Source organism: Aquarana catesbeiana, linkage group LG02 (assembly GCF_042186555.1).
Source record: "Aquarana catesbeiana isolate 2022-GZ linkage group LG02, ASM4218655v1, whole genome shotgun sequence".
In the NCBI taxonomy this organism is placed as follows: Eukaryota; Metazoa; Chordata; class Amphibia; order Anura; family Ranidae; genus Aquarana; species Aquarana catesbeiana.
In genome coordinates, this window is record NC_133325.1 from 751,557,822 (window position 1) to 751,576,461 (window position 18,640).

Genomic DNA, 18,640 nt, shown 5'->3' on the forward strand with positions numbered 1-18,640 from the left:
TTTAAACAGAGAGAACGATCTCTTTGTTTCTTTTCCCTGCTTCAATCATTAGTAAAAATCAGCACATATTGCACATTGTTAGGCACACAATTAGCCCCTTAATTGTCCATAGATGTTAACCCCTTCCCAGCCAATGTCATTAATAAAGAGACAGTGTATATTAGCATTGAATTAGTGTCACTGAAAGCGTCAGAGGCAGTTAGTCAGTTAGGCTCCATGCACACTTGTACCACTCAAAGTTGCACCGACAAAGTGCAACTTTGATGCAACTTTGGATGGGTGCTACTTGGATATGACTTTGGCTTTGACCAGTGATGATGGACAACTGTTGCACACAAGTTGCATTGGATAACATTCAGGTACAACTTTCACGCAACTTCTGAGGGTTAACATTGAAGTCTATTTTCCTCAAGTTGCATGAAAGTCGGACCAAAATAGTGCATGAACTACTTTGAAGTTGCTGCAACCCTAAGTTGCACATATACAGTGCCTTGCAAAAGTATTCAACCCCCTTGGCATATCTTGTGTTTTGTTGCCTCACAACCTGGAATTACCAAGGATTGTTTGAGGATTTGCATCATTTAATATACAGAACATGCCCACAACTTTGAAGATTTTTTTTTTATTGTGAAGCAAACAAATAGGACCAAATAACAGAAAAAGTCAATGTGCATAACTATTCACCCCTCTAAAGTCAATACTTTGTAGAGCCACCTTTTGCGGCTATCACAGCTCCAAGTCATTTTGGATAAGTCTCTATGAGCTTGCCACATCTTACCACTGGGATTTTCGCCCATTCCTCGTCACAAAACTGCTCCAGCTCCTTCAAGTGTTGCTTTAGCAGTGTGTTTGGGGTCATTGTCCTGTCTAATCACACATAGAATGGTACAGGTTTTGCTCAAGAATATCCCTGTATTTAGTACCATCCATCTTTCCCTCAACTCTGACCAGTTTCCCAGTCCCAACTGCTGAAAAACATGCTGCCACCACCATGTTTCACTGTGGGGATGGTGTTCTTTGGGTGATCTGATGTGTTGGATTTGCGCCAGACATAGCGTTTTCTTTGATGGCCAAAAAGTTAAATTTTAGTCTCATCAGACCAGAGCACCTTCCTCCATACATTTTGGGAGTCTCCCACATGCCTTTTAGCAAACTCAAAACCTGCCATTTTGTTTTTGTTATTGTCGTCCTATGTACAGATACTCCAGTCTTTGCTTTGGAACTCTGCAGCTCCTCCAGGGTTACCTTAGGTCTCTGTGCTGCCTCTCTGATTAATGCCCTCCTTGCCCGGTCCGTGAGTTTTGGTGTGTGGCCGTCTCTTGGCAGGTTTGCTGTTGTGCCATGCTCTTTCCATTTGGTTATGATAGATTTGATGGTGCTCCTAAGGATCATCAAAGATTTGGATATTTTTTTATAACCTAATCCTGACTTGTACTTCTCAACAACATTGTCCCTTACTTGTTTGGAGAGTTCCTTGGTCTTCATGGCAGTGTTCGGTTAGTGGTGCCTCTTGCTTAGGTGTTGCAGCCTCTGGGGCCTTTCAAAATGGTGTGTATATGTAATGACAGATCATCTGACACTTAGATTGCACACAGATGGACATCATTTCACTAATTATGTGACTTCTGAAGGTAATTGGTTGCACCAGAGCTTTATATGGGCTTCATAACAAAGGGGGTGAATACATACGCACATGCCAATTATCAGTTTTTTATTTCTGAAAAATAGTTTTATGTATATATTTTTCTAATTTTACTTCATCAACTTAGATTATTGTGTTCTCATACATCACATATAATTCAGATTAAAAAAACATTGAACTAAAGGCTGTAATGTAACAAAATAGGTAAAAAGCCAAGGGGGGTGAATACTTTTGCAAGGCACTGTATGAAATCAGTATCACTGGAAAACATGGGGAATGACTTGTCATGCAACTTTGATGTTCAAAGTTGCATGCCAAGTCGCACAAGTGTAAAGATTTCCGGCTGCACTATCGCAGTCCCACTATAAGTCACTGATCGCTGCCTATAAAAAAAATAAATAAAAATTCCAGTGTATATATATATATATATATATATATATATATATATATATATATATATATATATATATATATATATGTACACACACACATATACATACACCATAGTTTGGAGACCCTATAACTTCCACGCAAACCAATATACACTTATTGGGATTTTTTTCACCAAAGACAAGTAGCACAATACATTTTGTCCTAAATTAATAAAGAAATTCATTTTATTTATTTTATTGAATAGGTTTTATAGCAGAAATAAAAAAAATATTGTTTTCAAAATTTTAGTTTGTTTCATTTATATAATACCACCAAAAGAAAGCTCTATTTGTGTGAAAAAAAAATGATATAAATTTCATTTGCGTACAGTGTCGCGCATTTGCCACTTAAAGTAGCGCAGAGCTGAATAGCAAAAAATGGCCAAGTCATAAAGGGGGTAAAATCTTTCAGAGCTCAAGTAGTTAATAGAGTAACACGGTCTGCCAAAAAGCATAAAGACAGAGCCTACCTTATAGTGATGCCGCTGATATGACCCGTCTATCTGTGCTCTACACATTACGTAGGCTGGAGACAACTTGTTTGGTGTTTGTTGTATACGACTTTCTTTTCCTTTCTGTTCATTACGTATTTTTTACTATTTTTGTACACTGCTTGACAGTCTGTGTACTTGTAACAAGGCCATAGTTGGTGCAGCCGGTAGGTGCACTTGTTATTTCTTGTATGGATGCAAAAATGTATGAAACCTCATTTGTTTTCTAATAAAAATTATCTGATTTAAAAAAAAAAAAAAAGACTGTGCCTGTTTTTCTTACTAGAATGCTTAGATAAGATTAGTATGATTTTTAATCAATGTCATATAGGTTCCCTATGATAAATATTTATTTGTATACAAATAATAAGAAGAAAATAAAAAAAATAAAAAGAACCTGGTACAAAACATTACCTATTATGTGCATGCTTATGTGAATAGCCAAAATCTATGACACTACACTTATTATACAGGATTTATATAGAGCCGACAGTTTATGTAGCGCTTTACAACTTGAGGGTAGACCGTACAAATACAGTAGGAATCAGAGGGCCCTGCTCGTTAGAGCTTACAGGGGTACAATAGGCCACTTGCCAAAACATTCCACCCTGCTGAGTGTATTTGATGTCATCTCAATAGTCCACAATACCCTCTGAAAAGTGCAGGTATAGGACAATAATCATCTAACGTATACAAGTATCTATAGACAAGATCTATATGTTGAGGCGAGAAAAAGGAAAGAAAAAAAAAAAAAAAAAGCAATACAGTTCTATCGAAGCCAAGATCTAAGAAAAACATTTTGTATGTGGATCTTCAATGCAAAGCATAATTTACACTGCAGTGTCGCAGGCACTCTGTCATTCAAGGTTCTTCAAACAAAGTAAAAGAGCACAAGGACAGACCGAGTTATTGGAATGACTCATGAGCTCCAATCTGACGTCAAAAAGACACGGCAACCTTCTCAGAAAATAAATGCATTCATTATCAATGGGAAGGCCAATTGCACCCTTTGGCTTCACATACGCTGCTGCTGGTAAAAGGACGTTCAGACAACTCATCCAATGCTATCTTATGTGTACATGTACACAGGTTCGTTTAATGTCGTTTATAGGCAATTGAGTTTAGAGGCCTTTTTTGGAAAGCAAAAATGAGGCCAGACGCTGAGTTTAGAGGCATGTCAACTGCTAAACGATTCTAAACGCGGTAACTCGCGTTTCGTTTACAGGCATTTTTCATTTTTGGCTATTTTGAAAAAAAAGTATATATATATATATATATCTATATATATAATTTTTTTTTTTTGCTTCTAAACGCAAACGTGGCTAAACGCGGCATGTAAACGCGGAAAAATGGACATTTTAAAACATGGGTTACTATCTGTCAAGTTAAATCATTCAGAAGAGGTTGTAAAAACATCCCGTGTACATTAAGCCTTTAGCTACAAAATCCAAATGCAACCAAGCAGGACTATTACTTACTGGTAACAGGATCTCAACCTCTGTTTAAATTAATTTCTATAAAGATTGTTTTGATTAAAGTAATAAAGATTACAACCAGCTACGATTTTCTAAAACTGGCAAAAACTTTCAAACATGGTTTTACTTTATGGATGTGTGCTGTCATTTGATCATGTGTTAAGTGGGGTACACACTATAAGAAAATCAGGCGAACGTTCGTCCGATTTTTCCCGATGTTTCCCAGCAAATCGGAACCGATGAAAGAAAATTTTACAAAAATTCATACGAATATTCTCGTACGACAAAAGGCTTTTGTTGTTGTTTATTGTTTCTGGTCAAGTCTTTCCTTTCTGATTTTTCTTGTACTTCTTGTATTTCTTCTTAAACAAAAATCATTCGTTCTGTTCCCATATGAGAAAAATTTTGGAGTTTGTCCCTTCGAAAATTTTCGTAGGAAAATTCGAAATCGGCTGTCGAAAGTTGTGTACACACTATACGAAAATCGTACGAAAATTCTTTGGAAGAAAATGTTTGCCCGATTCCTCCTGTCATGAACCAATAGGAGTTTTCAAAACATGTGACTAGCTCCCAGCTGTAACCGTCTGATTGCCATTTCTTGGTCATTTGACTTGCTGTAAGCAGCTGATTGACATTTCCTTAACCCGTGATTGCCCCCGGCTTTAACAAGCTCCATTCACATTTGGCATTCTGCCTGCGTTCTCAATTCGCACTGCAATCGCAAAACGTATGCTCAGGTGCCATTCATTTTCCATTGCATGTAAAACGCGGTTTATTTTGCTGCGATAAATAGCACGGCAAGCCACATCGTGCAAAGCTGGTCTCCCAAAAGTAGCTCCTTTTTGAGCAACAAGCTTTGCGCGTTGCGATAATAACAGCAAAACCGCACTACGTTTTCGGTACCATTGAAAAATGAATGGCACCCGAACATGCGTTTTGCAATTAGAGTGCAATTGGAAGTCGCAGGCAGTCTTGCAGCAATTCTACCCAGGATCCCAAAACGACAAATGTGAACGGAGCCTTAAAAAAATAGTAGCAGTCAATATAGTATAGATCAGTTACCTGGTCTGAGCAGCTCACTGAAGAGAGGTAACAAGAAGCAGGGATCATAAAGCTTTCCGAGGTCATCTATTGCCCGGTCTTCATACAACTTGTTCTTCCCAGCCTGAAATTAAATATTTGTATGGGTACATCAGTGCTTGTGAACACATTCATTGTGCAGAAAACATGTATCATTTTAAACTAACTATTGCTTTTAAACAGATGGATAGATCTCTTCCGACGGATGCTCTACTTTCCCCCCCACCACTATTTGTCCTCTTTGCATCCCTTCTTTACGGTCTTCACCTCATCTCTGCTTTAGATCTCCTCTATCTTTAATTCTATAATTGGAAAATTGGCTTTATGCAAAACAATATTCTATCCCTATGCAAAGGTTCCCCTCACATGGAATGACATCTCGTATTGTTGGCTTGAAGCCTGCATAGACGGCTGACCTGACCTGCTGTTTCCCACCCCTGTAGATTCCATATGAATGGCCGTTCTAGCGGACTCCTGGGCCTATCATCAATACATATTCTTATTGTGTCTCTTGACCACTGTGTAAAAATCTTATGTTACCTGGTTTACCATTCTTGGAGGCAATTATTGCTTATATATATATATATATATATATATATATATATATATATATACACATAGCAGTTTCTGCAGCACAGAATTCTGCATGCATTCTTCTTACTGTGTATTATATATGCTATATTGCCAAAAGTATTGGGACACCTGCCTTTACACGCAAATGAACTTTAATGGCATCCCAGTCTTAGTTCGTAGGGTTCAATATTGAGTTGGCCCACCCTTTGCAGCTATAACAGCTTCAACTCTTCTGGGAAGGCTGTATACAAGGTTTAGGAGTGTGTCTATGGGAATGATGGACCATTCTTCTAGAAGCACATGTTCGATCGCGTTGAGGTCAGGAGCAGGCACGTCAAGTTCCTCCACCCCAAACTCGCTCATCCATGTCTTTTTGGACCTTGCTTTGTGCACTGGTGCGCAGTCATGTTGGAACAGGAAGGGGCCATCCCCAAACTGTTCCCACAAAGTTGAGTCCTGAGTACCGAGTCCTGGGCTGGGTGATGAAGCGAACGGTCACATCATTCCCACAGCTGTGGCATTCACAGACAGCCTCTCCTCTTGTTGCGTTTTTCTTACCACACAAATAGCAACGCAGCTAAGTCATTTCCACGCACCACTGTGCAGGGTCCTTTCCTGCTTTTCGGCCCCAGTGGGTCCTCTGGCTTCCCCTCCTCTGGGTTGGTGCTGTGTGGGAGCTGGACCAGCACATATGGGCCAGGCATTTTCCTGTTCTTGAGGTATGCCTGCATACTGAACTCTGTGGCTCAAGCAATTTGGAAACAACTCCTCTTGGCACCGCTATGTTATTAAAGAATTGTGACTTCCAGTCTATAATACTGAGTTTCTTGTTTAAACTATACCCCTGAAGGAGGAGGATTACATTTTCACTCCGAAACGCGTTGGGTACAGGATACACTAGTCCGTTATATGTATTCTGATTTGTATGACAACACTGGAATGTTTATTCTCAACATGTTTTTTTTTTTTTATTAAATGTTGTGTATTTTTCATATTTCAATAAATACTTTTCATATTAGAATATACCTTTTTACCATTTTGTGCCTTAAAAGTCGACCACCTGGGGATTTTGTTTAGTTTCCACAAAGTTGGGAGCATAAAATTGTCCAAAATGTCTTGGGATGCTGACTTCTTAAGAGTTCCCTTCACTAGAACTAAGAAACCAAGCCCAACCCCTGAAAAACATCCCCACACCATAGTCCCCCCTCCACCAAATGATTTGGACCAGTGCACAAAGCAGGGTCCATAAAGACATGGATGAGCGAGTTTAGAGTGGAGGAACTTGACTGGCCTGCACAGAGTCCTGACCTCAACCCCATAGAACATCTCTGGGATGAATTAGAGCAGAGACTGCGAGCCAAGCCTTCTGTCAACATCAGTACCTGACCTCACAAAAGCGCTTCTGGAAGAATGGTCAAACATTCCCATAGACACACTCCTAAACCTTGTGGACAGCATTCCCAGAAGAGTTGAAGCTGTTATAGCTGCAAAGGGTGGGCCAACTCAATATTAAACTCAGACTAAGACTGGGATGCCATTAAAGTTCATGTGCGTGTAAAGGCAGGCGTCAGAAAAGATACCACAGGGCAGCCATTTTTGCTCATTATAAATGCAGGCTCTCCTACCAGCTGTGCAGTGGTACACAACGGTTGTACTTTACTGCTCCTTCTCACAATACAAGTCTATGAGTCAGCAATCCCTGTGTAGTGTGCATGTCTTATCGCTACAGGTGTTAGGCAGAATAGTGGTAGTAAATCATCTATCCAACCTCTAGTGGCTAATATCAGAATCTGGTAAAACCAGCCCTACGTTTTCGTAATCAGATTCAGACAACCTTCAGAAAAAGGACTGTTCTGCTATGGTGACTGGCTCTCTGCTTTTCCTAGGAGTCTGCATAGAGATACAGTCAGGTTACAAACATCCCCTGCTAAATTATCTTTGGTGAAATACTCTGTTCATACAAAGTCATGCTGTCTCTGCAGAATTTCTTAATATGGAACCAAGACAGATCAGGAGGTTATGGGAAGGCTAAAGTTCGGTTAATATATATATATATCTTTCACCCAGTGTGGAAAGTACCTTAACTGCTTCCCGACCAGCTGCCGCAGTTATACTGTGGCAGGCTGGCTCCCCTGCACGAGCTGTCGTAGCTATACGTCGGCTCGCGGGGTCGGGATAGCAGGCGTGCGCACGCCTGCTACACAGCGGGGGTGCAAATGCTAGTGACCGACGGTCGCGATGACCGCCGGCCACGAGCGATCGTGAGCAGGAGACACAGAACAGGGATGTGTGTGTAAACATACACTTCCCTGTTCTGTTCTGACAGGAGTGACAGATCGTGTGTTCCTATTAGCTAGGAACCATGATCCGTCACTTCCTCTAGTCAGTCCCTTCCCCCTTCAGTTAGAATCACCTCCCAGGGAACACAGTTTACCCCTCGATCACCCCCTAGTGTTAACCCCTTCACTGGCAGTAACATTTTTACAGTAATCAATGCATTTTTATAGCATTGATCGATGTATTAATGCCAATGGTCCCAAAAATGTTTCAAAAGTGTCCGATGTGTCCGCCATAATGTCGCAGTCATGATAAAAATCGCAGATTGCCGCCATTACTAGTAAAAAAAAAAAAATAATAATAAAAATATCAAAAATCTATCCCCCATTTTGTAGATGCTATAACTTTTGCGCAAACCAATCAATATACGCTTATGGCGATTTTTTTTACCAAAAATATGTAGAAGAATACATATCAGCCTAAACTGAGAAAAAAATAGCTTTTTAAAAAAAAAAAAAAAAAAAAAATGGGGATATTTATTATAGCAAAAAGTACAAAATTGTGTTTTTTTGAAAATTGTCGCTCTTTTTTGTTTATAGTGCAAAAAATAAAAACTGCAGAGGTGATTAAATACCACCAAAAGAAAGCTCCGTTTGTGGGGGAAAAAAAAAAAAAAAGGACGTCAATTTTGTTTGGGTGCAACGTCGCACGACTGCGCAATTGTCAGTTAAAGCGACGCAGTGCCGAATCACAAAAAGTGCTCTGGTCAGGAAGGGGGTATATGCTTCCAGGGCTGAAGTGGTTAAAATATGGAAAATTCCTTTGTATTAAAATTGGGCCTTATGCCCATTCAGTTCAAGCACAGAGATGGCTCCAAAACTTTCACAAACAACTTTGTTTAAAAGAAACATAGGTCACATTCAGATGGGAACTGTTAAGCTAACCTTTATAGGTGGACCAAAAGCATCAGCACTTCCCTCCTCTGCTAAGTGGAACCTCTATGATGCGGTTCAGTCTCCTGTTGCCCACGCAGCACTGTTTGAAAGCCCAATCTAAGGGCCAGGCTTTCATCTCAACACATATAGGCCAATTAACAAGTCCGTGTTTGCTGAATCACTCTATGACTCAGGGATTGCTCATGACCACTGTGATGCTGACACCAAGAAGTGACGGGAATTTGCTAGCTGCACATAATTGTTTTGGTACTTTTTTTTTTTACAGCTTTGAACCAAAGATCTCCATCTCTAAAATCAAAGATCTCCTTAAAAAAAAAATGCTCACTTTATAGAGCTACACTGTTATGGCTACAGCCTTTCTGCAGCCAGTGTCATATAATGGCTGCTCTACCTAGAAAAGTCTGTACATGGCATCAGATTTAGGACAAAGCATTTAAAGCAGCCTAGACATTGTACCCCCAGACCACCTCAACAGCCAGAAACTCGAGACTGACTCCAGTTCTCATACAGTATGGCAGTCTTTCTCAACCTTTTTAACACAGAAGAACCCTTTAAATAACTTTATGATCTCAGGGAACCTCTGCTAAAAATCACTATATATACAACTCATGATACATTAGTGAGATGGTCAGTGGGAAGAATCCTGCTTACACTTGGGGTCACTGGGAAGAATTAGGTAAGTAAAATGAGAATAAAAACGGCGCTGCCCTCTATAATATTATTAAGTAACAGGAAAAAAATGTCATAAGATTCAGACCTAAATCCAAATGACTCCGATGCATAAAAGCTCCACCAATATCAAAACCTAATACAGTCTAAACCAGAGTAGATCATATATTTAGAGATGACCAAAGTTTCAAAAAACACCATTACTGTAAAGACTACTGAATAAGGTGCATCCCCTCAGCGGGGTAAAAATGTTATCCAAATTGGAGTATAATAAATGAGTGAAGAAAATTATTATGGTGAGCTGTGCGAAAAAAAGAGGTGCAAAAAAATTATTTTAATGAAATTAACCCCAGAGTTCAAAAATTTTGGGACAAAATGGCGCCCAAAAATTTTTTTTGAATAGTAAAGAGTAAGTGTGAAATTTATTATCAGTGTAATGTACGTGTTGCCACTTCCATATACCGTATTTATCGGCGTATAACACGCACCGGCGTATAACACACACCCCAATTTAGGAGGGAATTTTAAGGAAAAAAAACTTTTAGGAGGGAAGTTGAAGGGAAAAAAACTTACATTTAAATGCCCTTCATTGCAGCCTTGTCAGTGCAGCCATGTCAGTGCAGCCATGTCAGTGCAGCCATGTCAGTGCAGCCATGTCAGTGCAGCCATGTCAGTGCAGCCATGTCAGTGCAGCCTTCCCCAGTGCAGCCTTCCCCAGTGCAGCCTTCCCCAGTGCAGCCTTCCCCAGTGCAGCCTTCCCCAGTGCAGCCTTCCCCAGTGCAGCCTTCCCCAGTGCAGCCTTCCCCAGTGCAGCCTTCCCCAGTGCAGCCTTCCCCAGTGCAGCCTTCCCCAGTGCAGCCTTCCCCAGTGCAGCCTTCCCCAGTGCAGCCTTCCATAGTGCAGCCTTCCATAGTGCAGCCTTCCATAGTGCAGCCTTGTCAGTGCAGCCTTCCATAGTGCAGCCTTGTCAGTGCAGCCTTCCCCAGTGCAGCCTTCCATAGTGCAGCCTTCCATAGTGCAGCCTTGCCCCAGTGCAGCCTGGGATCCCCTGTCCCTGCTTCCAGGGCTTCAAAATCGCGGTCCGCGATTTGAAAATGGCGCCGCCGGCGCCGAAGTACACAGAGCCGGCCCTCGGCTCTTTCCGGCGGCTTTCGTTTACTTTCGGCTCCACTCGTAGTCCCGAGTGGAGCTATCCGAGTAGGTTCAGATAGCTCCGCTCGGGACTACGAGTGGAGCCGAAAGTAAACGAGAGCCGCCGGAAAGAGCCGAGGACCGGCTCTGTGTACTTCGGCTCCGGCGGCGCCATTTTCAAATCGCAGTCCGCGATTTTGAAAATGTGACAGCTCGGGATCAGCGTATAACACGCACCTGCGACTTTCCCCTGATTTTAAGGGGAAAAAAGTGCGTGTTATACGCAGATAAATACGGTATATATGTGCAAAGAAATAAGTGGGGTTGTGTTGGACTCCAATGTTCAAAAATATTGGGACAGTATGGCGCTTGTGAAACGTAAAGTGTCCTAATATGTGACAAACTAAATTATAATACAATTAAATCACTCCCTGTGCATAAATTACAATAAAAAAATAAAAATAAATATTCAGTTAATTCCAATTTCCTTTGTTTGTAACAGGTGATATAGTTGATTTCTAAAAAGTTTTTATATATAATCCATGCAGAAAAGAGTGTTGTAAACCAGGTGGGGAGAACAGAGTTCAGCTGTAAGTGCTGTTTATTTCACCCTGGAGGATACACCGCAGTGACTTCTGAAGAATTACCCCCTTACAGATAGCTACAAACACAGTAAGAGGTCTTGGAGCCCGAAAAATGAGAAAGTGGTGTCAGCAGAGGCACCCAAAAATAAAGGAGAAGCTGAGATGTGAATTTATCATGAGTTCAACATTTATTGAACTTGCCCATCAGTGCCGCCTATCGGTGCCCATCAGTGCTGAATATCAGGGACACAAATTGGTGCTGCATATTAGTGCCGCCTATCAGTGCTGCATATAAGTACCTCATCAGTGCCTGTTAGTGCAGTCTCATCAGTGCGCGTCAGTGAAGGAGAAAACAATATTTTATAGCAGAAAACTCTTTTTTTTTTTTTTAATTTCGGTCATTTTTAGTTTGATTATCAAAAAATAAAAAAACCCAGAGGTGATCAAATACCACCAAAAGAAAGTCCTATTTGTGGGAAGAAAATTATAGAAATGTAGTTTGGGTACAGTGTTGCATGACCGCACAATTGTCATTCAAAGTGTGACATGAATTGCAGCCTGCTATTAAATTACACAGGTACAATCAGATATGGCATTATTGCTTTTACAGAACACAAGCATTCCTTCCCCTAGGTGTGGGGAATAAAATGGAACAAATTCGAATAAAATACCTCAGCAATCAGCTTGCGGTGCAGTGGGAAATTCAGGATGGTTTCCAGCATTTTCTCTCGGTCTAACAGGCCGAGAATCTCCTCCATGGTTGGCTGCTGCCACAGGGATTTCCCCAAACTTTTCCTTGTTTTGTGATGCTCCACCGCAGCTGGACCCCACAACAGCAATCTGCAGCAGGAAAGGAGGTTACTGTTGGTGCCAGTAATGTAAAACCAAACTCTGGCATCCATGTTTAACTACACTTTTATTATTTTGTAATACTTTATTTTCACAGTATTTTTTTTTTGTAGAAGTGTCACTCTGCAATGTACATGATATAAATCAAGCAAAGATGTAAGGAGAATTTTTTTTTATATGCACATACAGTAACACAATGTAATAAGTAATTCGGTATCGGTTTTCATGTGCAATGCAAAAAAAAAAAAAAAAAAAAAGGACAAAATGTTGCGGTAACAGGTTAAAATGGTTAAGCCACTATAGTATATTCATGCCATCCCCTCTGTTAAATTACTATATGTGTCCCAGTGTCTGTGCTATAAAAAAAAAAAAAAAAAAGATGCTGATCTCTACCTTATATCAGAGCGTCCCCCAGCGCTCATGTGACTCCTCGCCTCTCTCCTCTCCCAGGCTGACAGCTACAGCGGGAGGGGCCAAGAACTCCATCTGACATCAGCCGGAGAGGAAGAGGAGAGAGGCGAGTAGTCATGTGAGTGCCGGGAGACGCTCTGATATAAGTTAGAAATCAGCATTTTTTTTTTATACATCACAGACACTGGGACAAATATAGTAATTTAACAGAGGGGATGGCATGAATATACTATAGTTATTATTGCAGCAGGAGGGGAGTGATCGATACAGTCACGAGCTGAGGAGGCACATAAACTGACCACTGTATCATGGCTCAGCAGCCATGATAAACCGTCGTCAGTTTACAGCGGGGAGGGCAGAACCTGGCAGGATCAGCCAGGTATTTTAGGTTATACAGGGGGCCGAATGACAGAGCACAAGCACTGTGTGCTGTATAAAATGCTTTAAGGGAACAGGATCCTTTTTTATTTTTTTTTAGGGTAACAAATGCTTTAAAAAGTGCTCAGCTGGAATTCAGTTTTCAGTTGTTAATTTGTTTGCCCCGGGAGGCGTCCTTTTGATGACAAAATGCGTATAGGGTGGAGCCTCCTGTTGACGTCATTGCATACAAGAAGTCCACATGTTTTTGCCGGCTGTGTTTGAATTTTGAATGCGCATTATATCTACCTGTCTTATATAGTTGGTGATCAAATGTGTTGTGCATAGGATCCCTATCTGCTGATGACCCTGGGACATTTGTGTGGAGACGGCATTAAGGCGTGAGCAGTTCTACTGAAGCTCTGTGTGACTGCTCGGAATAAGGGGGTCATTGATATTTGGTAAGACTCCATCATCTCACTAGTTTTGGTGTTGGTGACACACTGCGGGTACTAATTTGAGGAACGAGTCCATTCATCCTACACACTTCATGAGATTTTCCTGGTTTCACATGGAGCTCATAGGACTTTTTTGAATCACTGTCTAATCTGCATTTTATAGACAGTATTAGATCTTATATTATTTATTATTATTATCATTATTATATGTATTTAGTATATGAGATTGTTTTTTTTAATGTTATTTTAATTTTGCAAATTTATAATTTGCATATTCACGTTTGTTTAGCGCAACACACTGTTTATCTTGCCACTGGGAATGATATCTTCTTTTTGTGCTTGCAGCTTTTTTATTTGGGGTTTTCTCTTTTTTTTTTAACACATTTGCACGTTTTTCTTAAAAGAGAAGTAAAGGACGTTTTTTCTTTTTGCACATTCATACTTACCTCGGTGGATGTTGCATCTGTCCCCTGCCGCCTCTACACTGAGAACCGAGAGATCGAACTTTGCAGATGGCTCGGTTTTCAGAGCTCCGTGAGCAGAGAGCTGTAGACTGTCAGTCACACTTCTCCGCTCTTCTCCCTCCTCACTCACTGGAGCACTGAGCTGCGGAGGGGGCGGAGCGGCCGTCTCAGGCTCTCAGCGGCTCGCTGAGAGGCTGAGCTGGGTGTCGGTCCAGGCACCTGGTGGATCCCGACTCCGTGGTTGGGATGACACGGTGCCTGGACTGACATTGGTGACAACAGCAGAGAGCAGACTTCAGCCTGCTCTCTGCTGAAAACGGGTCACAGGAGTGCAAAATGAACTGCACTCCTGTGATCCATAGAAGTACAGCCAAACAAGCTTTAGCTATACTTCTCCTTTAAATTCTTCCATTTATTGGCCAGATCACCAGGTAACAAGAAAAAAAAAAAAGAAAAACCAAGGAAAAATAAAACGAATGCAGAGATCACATTTAAGAATTGTTAACTGCAATATATTAAATTTTGTTTTCTGGGTTTATTACCACTTCGAACATAAAGGGGTCAATTTACTAAAGGCAAATATTCTGTGCACTTTTCAAAGTACAGTTGTACTCTGCAGTTGCTCCAGAGCTTAGCAAGTGAAGTAAAGCTTCACTTTGCAAAGAATACCCAATCATATGCAAGGAAAAAAAAAAACCCAGCATTTTTGCTTTCAAAAGATTGGATGATGGAAGTCAGCAGGTCTTCTGCTCATTTACTAAGCTCTGGAGCAACTGTACTTTGCAAAGTGCATAGTCTATTTGCCTTTAGTAACCAACCCCAAAGTTTATTACTTTCAGCAATGTGAATGTTATTAACAGCTTCATTGACACAATGCCCAGCTTACTTGTCACAGATCTGACTAGAATATTGTACCTGGGTTGGTGACATTACCTGAAATCTCTGAGGCTCAGGTTATTTTGCTCATAGGCCTGCAGAAGGGAAAGGATTTTCTGGTCTAGAATGAAAGCAAATATAGTTAAAAATAACAGAAAAAGAAAATGAGAGAAAACCATCAGAGGGGATATCCACTTTCATGAAAAAAAATTCTTGTGTCTTAGATTTTTACAGCAGCCCCTGCCTCCCCCCCTCCACAACATGACTTTAAAGATGACAATGCAGAAGGAGATGTACAGCCAGGAACTGAAAAAAAAACAATTAGAAGATAGTAGAGCTGCACGATTAATTTTTAAAAAATTGCGATCTTGATTCAACCCTCCTCACATCTTAAGCCAGCATTTCCACAACTCTATGTAAACAGTGCAGAGAGTTCTCTGCTCACTCACAGCTATAAAAAAAAAAAGCCTCCGTGTTTATCAACATTGCTCAATGCTGAGAGAGAACTATAAACAAGGTATCATTTGGATCTTTTAGATCAAAGGGATGAACTTCGGTCTGTAAACGAGGTCAGTTTAACCACTTAAAGAGGTTGTAAACTTCCATGGGGAAGTTGTACCTATAGGTAAGCCTAGAATAAGGTTTACCTATAGGTAAAGATATCCTAAATGTGCGTGTTCAGGAAATATTTACCGTTTACTGCGCCGATGAGGTCATATGCGCATGCGCTCTGAAGGAACAGCCGCTCGTGCGGTTTCTTCAGGCGAGTGTGCCGTGAGCGTAGTGTGGAGTGACATCATGTGGCTCTGGCCAGTCACAGAGCTGGAGTCCGCAGCCCCGGAAAGGAAGACGGGCAAAGATGGATGAGGCCTGCAGCAGGGACGACGCGGGCTTCGTTTGCAGGTGTCACAAAATGAGCTAGTATGCGATGCACACTAGCACATTATGCCTTTGCTTTGCAGGGAAGAAGAAAGGAACAAAAACCCACCAGGGTTTACTTCCTCTCTAAAGATCAGGCCTTTTTGACACTTGTTGCTTACAAGTTAAAAAATCAGCATTTTTTTGCTAGAAAATTACTTAGAACCCCCAAACATTATATATATATATATATATATATATATATATATATATATATATATATATATATATATGTATTTTTTTAGCAATATTGGCAGTCGTTGCAATATTTTATGTTCCACTATATTTACGCAGCGGTGTTTCAAACGCAGTTTTTGGGGAAAAAATACACTTCAATTATTAAAAAGAATAAAAAAATAAAAGTAAAAAAAAATAAACTAAACAGTAAAGTTAGCCCAGATTTTGTTGTATAATGTGAAAGATGCTAGGCCGAGAACCGTGATCTTTATTCCAAGCAAAAGAATCGTGATTCTCATTTTTTACAGAATCGTGCAGCTCTAGAAGATAGGATGATTATAGGGCTAATACAGCAAAAATATATCTTGGATTGCAGAAGATTCTCAAGAGTGAAACCACCCAACATTTTCCATTATCAATCAGCGACTTTGGTGGAGAAATCTCTGCAAACTTGCTTTTACCATTACAGTAGTTAATTCCGCCTGTCAGATTTGTTTATGGCGTGTGTGGAGAGGAACGATCTGACCCATGTGTACGCTGTGCAGGGCCAGACAGAGATCTCCAGTGTTCATATAGGAAGGCTGACACCACGGGCAGACACTTGATCTGCACGCATCCATTAGTTCAGCTTCCACATCATGACATTTTTACTTCATAATATAGAGAATGCCAAAGACGAAGTGGGAAATCTAGGGTGGGTTCGAACAATCAGTGCTCCACAGCAGGCAAGAACACAGCAAGCGCTATGGCAGGAAGACCTCCTCACCAGCATCGAGTGACGGAACAATCAAGGGGTTGATTCAATGTACCATGGTAAATAAGGGGTTGAAGGGCATGTCCACCCAAAAGTTATGTTTCAGTTCTAGGCAGTGGTCTACACTACCTAGAACTAAAAACATAACTTTTGGGTGGACATACCCTTTAACCACTTATCTACTGTGGTACATTTTCTCAATGGTGGATTGGCATACCTTTATAAACGGCCCTGGATAAATAGCCAAACAGGGGCCAATCCATCCGGTGATCACTGTGTTCACAGAGACACTTTACCCAGCTGATCCATGGGGCTGGGCAATGTGATCCCAGTGATTGGTTATCAAAGCTAATACATGGTATTGTTTACAGTGCTGATCCCTCCCTTATAACTGGGGAAAGAGAGACATTGATCACTTGTGAATGGGCACAGAATCAATGGGTCAGAAGCTGCAGCCGCAGATCCATCTATTCTGCATCAGTGACACCGGGATCTTTTTATTAACCCTTTTCATGCCCCCATCCTCTCCTACACATTCTAGCTCCATGTAACCTGCACATTAGCCCCTTCACCTCCTCCTTCCTCTGTACATGACCTATACATGTAATGTATCTAATGCACCATTCTCAACCCCCCCCCCCTCCCCCCTCAGTATCGGCATGTTTATTTCCAAAAACGTGTGCAAAAAAAAATATATAACCTTGGAGTGTGCACTTTACAAAAAAGGGTTATTTCATGGGATTCCGTACTATCCTTGAATCCTTGAACAAATAAGGAAAACTATTTCTTTTCTAAATTTTTGGTCTTTTTTCCTTTTTATAGTAAAAAATAAACAACCTAGCGGTTATTTAATGCAACCAAAAGAAAAGCGCTGTCTGTCTCAAGGACATTATATGAAACGCATTTGGGTACAGTGTAATCGTCAAACTATCATAAGCGCTGAAAAACATACCGCTAATAAAGGGGTATTAGAGCTTGGTACTCAAGTTGTTAAAATCCAAAACATCACACAATGCATTTGACCTAAATAAAGTGGGCCAGTCCATCTATAAATAAATGAGAAATTATTTGCACTACCAATTACCCGTTATGCTGAGGGTTGCTCCATAGGCTCCAAGTAAAACAGCAAAATGATTCTTGTCACAAACCGATGGACATTTTCTGGTTATAGTTCCAAGCAGATCCGCCAACTTTTCTGTTAAAAAAAAAAAAAAAAAAGAAAAAAGAAAAAGAAAACAAAAAGCCACATATAAATATGGAGTGCTCCTTACTATTCCCAGAGTTTACTAACACACAAAATGCTTGGACAAACTTGACATCTACAGTATACAGGAAAAGCACAAAGTTGGTGCCTTAAAGCAACCAATGTGATTGCAGAATTTGGTTGACATTAAAGGCAAGTTTTGAAAATGAAGAAATAAAGCATGTAATACTCACCTGCCCTGTGCAGTGCTTTTGCACAGAGCAGCCCAGATCTTCCTCTTCTTGGGTCCCCTGCCCCCTCCCTCCTGCCAAGTGTTCCCAGAGCAAACAACTTGCTATTGGTGCACCCGAGCAGGCTCGCTTCCAGGCTGCTGCTCGGTCTGTCCATTCCCACACAGAGCTGTGGCTTGGCCCCGTCCCCGCTTTTCTCATTGGCTCACTGGCTGTGATTGACAGCAGTGGGAGCCAATGGCTTCCGCTACAGTCTCAGCCAATGAGGAGGGAGAGTCCCCGGAGAGCCGAGCCTCTCGTGCACATCGCTGGATCGCGATGGGGCTCAGGTAAGAACCACTTTAATAATGTCTCTTTTTTTTTTATATAATACCGCACTACCCTCTTAACAGTTGAATAAGCTTATAATGTAATAGTACTCTTGCTAAAACGCACCAAGTGCAGAACCAACAAAGGAACTTTGGAACTATAATCTTTTAGCAAAGAACTTTCAAGATGCCAACTGATTGCCCCCCGGCTCCTGCTTTACTTGCCTCCGGTGTTGTCATGTTGTCAGCACCCCCACTGCAGTGGTCTGGGGGATTTGAAATCCCTGCTCTTCTCTCTCTTCTCCATGAAGTGCTTCTGGGATAG

General features: G+C 41.0%; 1 protein-coding gene and 1 non-coding gene across 2 annotated transcripts in view; both read right to left on the minus strand.

Moving 5' to 3' along the window:
* The window catches only part of URB1 (URB1 ribosome biogenesis homolog), a 137,233-nt gene that overhangs the window by 26,085 nt on the left and 92,508 nt on the right, over positions 1–18,640 (minus strand). The window contains exons 27-30 of the mRNA XM_073617120.1: positions 17,658–17,768; positions 14,782–14,845; positions 11,981–12,149; positions 5,102–5,204 (exon numbers count right to left, since the gene is read on the minus strand). Coding sequence (XP_073473221.1) covers positions 5,102–5,204; positions 11,981–12,149; positions 14,782–14,845; positions 17,658–17,768 — 447 coding nt within the window. The remainder of the gene's footprint in view (positions 1–5,101; positions 5,205–11,980; positions 12,150–14,781; positions 14,846–17,657; positions 17,769–18,640) is intronic.
* LOC141130757 (small Cajal body-specific RNA 3) lies at positions 16,321–16,455 on the minus strand. Its single transcript, XR_012242518.1, has one exon.